Below are 6,064 nucleotides of genomic sequence, written 5' to 3'. Positions count from 1 at the left end.
AGTAGAAAACCAGTCATGTAGAAAGCTTAAAGCTTTGCAAACTAACAATGGAGGTGAGTATATCTCCTCTAATTTCGAGGACTTCTATAATAAATGAGGTATTAGAAGACAATTTACCACTCCTTACACACCCACTCATAATGGTGTGGCTGAAAGGATGAATAGGACTATCTAAGAATGGGTCACTCCTATGCTATCTACGACCACTTTACCTCAGGAGTTTTGAGGGGAAGCTGTCATGACAGCTTTTTACTTGATAAACTGATCACTTAGTACAATATTGAAGTATAAGATTTTGCAGGAGATGTGGATGGGCAAACAACCTAGTTACGATAGTTTATGTGTATTTGGGTGTGAGGCATTCTCACATGTTGCCTCACTACTAGTTACGTAGAATGCTGGGCGTGCTTGTGATGCACCTTCCATTAGTACACAAACAAATATTTCTTCAAAGAGCGCAATATTTTTTTCTAAAAAATCTAGCCTAAGTATAAGGCTAGATTGGTTGCTAAAGGATTCAAGAAAAAAAAAGGCGTAGATTTTGATGAGATTATTTCCCAGTGGTCAAGATGACTACACTGCTTCTTGCTAGCCATTGAGGACATGGAATTGGTTCAAATGGATGTGAAGACAACGTTTTTCCTTGGGGGGTTCACTGTGTATAAACTACCATATCACGTGCGTTCAAGACATGTTTGTAAAACCCCTTATCTGTGAATTTTGTTAAGAATATAATGTACCCTTTTATTTTAGAATCTGTAAGTTTTTTTCAAATTTGAAAATATAATACCCTTTTGTATATATATTTCTGTAAGTTTCAAGAGCTTTAAATACCCTTTTGTTGAACTCACGTGATACGTTACATTTTTATTAGGTGACCTACCCGCGGTTTTTTCACAAGGATCTTGAAGAAGATGTCTACATTATACAGCTAAAAGGTTTTGACATAAAGCTTGAGAAGCCAACAAGGGAAAAACTGGTGTGTAGACTCAAGAAAGCTTTGTATGGACTAAAGCAAGGCTCAAGGTAGTGGTACATCGAGTTTGATAAGTACATTCAATCCCAAGGTTATGTACAGAGAGAAGAAGATCACTACTTGTATACAAGGAGGTTGAATGATGGTTCCCTGATCATTCTAATCTCATACGTGGATGATCTGCTTATAGTCGAGAAGTCAAAAGATGAGATTTCACTCCTCAGAGATGCCTTAAGCAAGTAGTTTGCTATGAAAGATTTGGGCAATACACATCACTTTCTTGGTATGTGTATCAAGAGAGATCGTAAGTGTAGAATACTTGAAGTATCACAAGAAGAGTATATTCACAAGGTCCTGCAACATTTTAACATGAAAGGGGGGAAAGCATTGAGTACCCCAATGGTTGAGTTTGGATAGTCTAGTTGTCTCTTTGATGCATAAAGGTCATGCCCAAGCGACATACAAGGTGGCCTATTTAAATTTATACATTTATTGTTCAATTAAATCTACATCAACATGAAACTTGAAATATAAACATCTTCCATGCACTACGAGTTTGATCCTGTCTGTGGAATTAAAATTGTAGTTGCCAACACTTTGCTTTTGCTGCTCGATCATCTGAACTTCACTTTTATGGTTCCCTCCTTGCTACTTCATTTGGTTATATGAAGAGCCATTAATAAAAGTATATATAGGTACTAATGACTAGATACAATCATCTTATTGAAGTTTGCAGCATGTTTTAGAGAAATATCCTATTTTTGTGGGATATGTAGTGAGACTACATACTAAATGGTAGCAAAATATCTTCCATTCAGTCAATGTTGAAATTCCAAAAACAAAGCTAAAGTATGCAGTTGATTCATTGCATGTAGTAGGTTACAATGCACAACAAAGCTTGGACGGATTAGCCCATCGATACAAATTATTCTGTTGTATTGTATTCTAATCACTTTCTTTTAGTGTTTGAATGAATACATTGAAGACCGATCTGATGTTGCTAAAGAAGTATTGTGATGCCTCAATCCATATCATGTTTAAGCCGTGAATTGACTTATCCCCTTTTGGGTGTTTTAGATCGATTTGCTTGAGAGACTGGGTAATCACTAGCAAGCTCCCTCTCAATGAGCTTCCTCTCATGTGTCGATGCCACATTCAACTACACCATCAACACAAAAGAAAATCAATGCAAAGAGATTGATCAGTGGAAGTTTAGAAATTACTAGGAATGTTTTGAAAATGGTGTATTTGGATAGCATTGCATAAACAAAACAATTGGATTGAGAGGAGGTTGCTTGATGTATGGAATCCAATGTGTGTTGGAAATGCCTTTTTTTGGTTGCTCTTACAAGTCTTGAGAGTTGGGTGTTGTAAATTCCTTGGTGTATCTATGGTGTTCCTTCTCATCTTGAGAGAGAGAGAGAGAGAGAGAGAGAGAGAACGGTCCTCAAAGATCTATCCAACGAGTTTTGAACTCTAAGAACTATAACTCAACGATAACTGGGTGATAGAAAGGCTATTCCAATTACACAACAGACACGAGGATAACATTTAAGGTCGTAGGCGAAGATCAGAGAGAGAGAGAGAGAGAGAGAGAGAGAGACCTGGGCGATAATGAAGTTGGGGCGGCGTTGAGGGTGCTCTCCAAATGAGCCATGGGATGCATACTCAGAGGGAAACAATGCTGCACAACAACATCACCACATCTACTTCAAAATGATGATGAAATACTACATTAAAAGGGAAGCTGGCCGCCGCCAGAGAGAGAGAGAGAGAGAGAGAGAGAGAGAGAGAGAGACCTGGGTCGAGAAGAATGCGTGCATGGGCTGCGCCATGAGTTGCCAAGATGAGCGTCACTAGCAGCAGCAGCACTGTCCGAGTCATTGTTTGTGTGTGCGCGCGAGTGTGTGTGTGGGGAGAGAGACAGAGAGAGGTACTGCGGATCTTGATAAAGAAGCTGGCCATGGAAAAGGAGGAATGGCATTATAAGAGCCATGGAAGGGAGCGGCTGGTCAACCAACGTGAGACGCACCAGCCAGCACGATCTTGTAGATCTTTGGGCCTCCGCCTTGTGGCACCTCCCATGCTTCTGCTCTCTTCCCATTGTAACCATCTGTAATCTGTAATTTGTAATAATTAAACCACATCTCTCCCTCTATTTATTATAATATGTATGTAATTAGCACATATTTTGTGGACGCACCGCCTCTATTTATAGAAATCTAAACACATTTGTGGATGCACGAGAGATCTCTCCACTACCTGCTCTTTGATGGAACTAAGGTCAACGCACTCCAACTCCTCCTCCTCTTGGAAGCCGTTGTAGACCATTGGATTAAGCTTTTTGTGAGCACTTGTTTACCAATGAATTTAGCTTGTCTAATGGGGCCACATGGCAAAGTCAATGTTTTTTCCTACTCTAGATGGATTGTTTAAGAAAGACATTACTACCAGTTAGTGGTGCTACACCTCGATCTAAATGAAAGGCTATTGATCAATAGAGTCTCAACAGTTCTGTACAATTGTCCAATGCATGTCACAAGGATGGAACTCGATTGGAAAGCTGGGCATTGGCCCAATGACAAAATGTACTTTTGAAAACATTGGAAACTTATAACAAGTTGACATTTATTAAAGCAAATTGGTTCCCTCCGCTCATCAAATTATGGAGAGTGGATTGGTTTGAAGAGAAGTGGCTAAAGTGTGTAAACACTATATGGGAGATAAAATGGCCAAGATCATTGAAAATTTTCACTTGGAAAGTGTTGTGGGCCTACATTATGGAAATTTTGGACTTTCAAATGGGCACTATAAGGACTGACTTTCTCCCTCTTGTTCAAAACGGGCACACAATAAAATTTTTACATATGAAATCAAAACTTGTCGAACCTTTTGGATTTAGAATGTACTCATCGAGATCTATCTATTGATATATAGCATGCCATCAAATTTCCTATATTTTAAAAGATTCTATTTTTTCATGTAGCAACTCCATATTATAAATGGAATCTCTTTCCACATTTCAACTTTAGTGGGGAAGCCATAACTCTACAAATCAACTCCAAATTTGTAGAAGTTTGGGGATTTAGAACCTACTTTCTGAATCTTTCCAATGATATGTTGGTTGATAGGGTTTTGACAAAGCGCTTATGTACTTCACCGGGTTGTCCACTTTGGACAAGAGAGGCAAAGTCAAACCTCCTTATAGAGCCCCTTTTAGAGTCCAATTTCTCCCTAATGTGATCCCAACAGAGAATAAGATTCTTGCTAGAGAGATTGGCACTGTTACTTGCTATGGGTGCAAGGCAACTTCAGAGGATCCCTTGCATCTGTTTAAAGATTGCCCTTCCTTAAAGGGTCTTGCTAGTCAAATCTGCAAATGGGTGGAAGGGACATGGAAGATACTCTTCTTTAGGAACGGCTTAGCTCTGGAAGGGAGAAGATTTTAGAACCAAGTAAATATGGTATGCACACCAATCAATGATCACCAGATACTACTATCTAAAGCAGATCTAGAAAGCCCAAAACCTTCAAGCCTTTGAGAGAAAATTTGTGGTAGCTCAGTTCAATGATAGCTCAGGTCATCTACGCCAGCCAAAGAATGGAAACATGCATTAAGTTGCATTGGTAGCTCGGATGGTGCCCGCTGGGGGAAAGAGACTATTTAGGTCAAGCACAAGTGCATGCTGCTCTTCTTTTCAAGATATTTGAGCACCCACATAGGTTCCCGAAGAGGAATCCAATAACCCTCAATCACAACACCTGAGGGTTGCACATAGATTAAGTAATTCTTGACGGCCTTGAGACGAGCAATATATTGATCCAAACTCAAATGCTCTCTTTAAATCTCTTCATAGCTTGCTTTCTCAATGCTCTCTTTCTCTATCTATACTCTTTAACAACAACAACCAGCTAAATGTTTGCACTTGCACAATAGAGACCTGTTTGAAAACAAACTAAAGGCACATGATCAATTGTAGTAATAAACTTCACCACATTGTTTAAAGCTTAGATTACAATACTATCATTTATGTGTCAAACACAAGACAAAATTTTGCAAACCGTTGATATTTTTTCATTAGGGTAAGTTCAGTACATGGGGGTGATAAGTCATAATCTAGCATCTAAACTACCATATGTAGGGCCAACAAAAAACAAGGGTCCCATAAGGGGGACAAGGCCTTGTTCATGAAGTGCGCGTGCAAGAGCGTGTGTGTGTGTGTGCAACGGAGAAGAGAGGAGAAGAGGAGACCTTGTGTTTGTAGGGACTAAAACTCACTATCTACATGTGAGACCCCTTATTCTATTATGTACATAATGAATAAGTATAGTGGGTGGGCACCTGGCCTAACCGGCCAAATGGGGCTTTACCCCAACAACCTCCCACGTAAAGGCCAATGTGGCCGTGAGACAGAAAAGAAAACCGTACAAAACCTGTACAAGGCCATCACAAGTATGACCTCAATCAACACCCACTGGCTCCCTAAATCTGTGCGCATCCAGCTCTAATCGTAGAGAAAGTATAGAGCGATCGACACCATACTCCTCACCAAAGCTGTACACATCCTGTAGGTATCTCACATACGCTGCAAAGTGCCCCTATGCTCAAGGCCAACGTCAGTCACTGCACAACTAACTACTCCCACTGCAAATGCACCTACTGCAAATGCAATCTCGGGTCTTGAGATCAGTATCTCGTACACGAGACTCCCAAATGCTGATACAATCCTAGCAATATCTGCCAATCTGACCATCTTAGTCAAATCTGGCTCAGAACTCCACTCATGGAAATCACCCTGACACCCGAACTCCAATCCCTGAATCCATCCTCTTGTCCATCACATGCCACATGCGCACCAAGAGCATATGTCTGTCTGGAACCCTGTCTCACACACATCAACCTCTGGCCTAAGCATATCCATGAATGACTGAATCACGACTGAATCCTCAGCACTCAAGCCATCCATATCTGTCATCATATCCACGAATCACATGCTCTGCTGCGCAACTGTCTGCACAACTGGCTCAACATGCTCACAAACCGGAGCATCATGCAACCTATCTGCAAAGGAGACATGCCTCGTCTTG

At 40.5% G+C, this 6,064-nt stretch overlaps 1 protein-coding gene across 1 annotated transcript; it reads right to left on the bottom strand.

The window, feature by feature from the left end:
• Positions 1 to 1,771: 1,771 nt before the first annotated feature.
• On the bottom strand, positions 1,772 to 3,307 carry LOC147431358 (uncharacterized). The gene is made up of 5 exons (XM_086494571.1): positions 3,239 to 3,307; positions 3,009 to 3,096; positions 2,776 to 2,802; positions 2,581 to 2,660; positions 1,772 to 2,135 (listed from the first exon to the last, which is right to left on the bottom strand). Exons 1-5 carry the CDS (start codon positions 3,305 to 3,307, stop codon positions 2,031 to 2,033), a joined length of 369 nt encoding a protein of 122 aa, XP_086350697.1. The 3' UTR covers positions 1,772 to 2,030.
• Positions 3,308 to 6,064: the final 2,757 nt, after the last annotated feature.

Source organism: Adiantum capillus-veneris, chromosome 21 (genome assembly GCF_014529385.1).
Source record: "Adiantum capillus-veneris isolate H3 chromosome 21, ASM1452938v2, whole genome shotgun sequence".
Lineage (NCBI taxonomy): Eukaryota > Viridiplantae > Streptophyta > Polypodiopsida > Polypodiales > Pteridaceae > Adiantum > Adiantum capillus-veneris.
The sequence above is the reverse complement of the archived record's forward strand: the minus strand, read 5'-3'. Positions and strand labels throughout refer to the sequence as shown.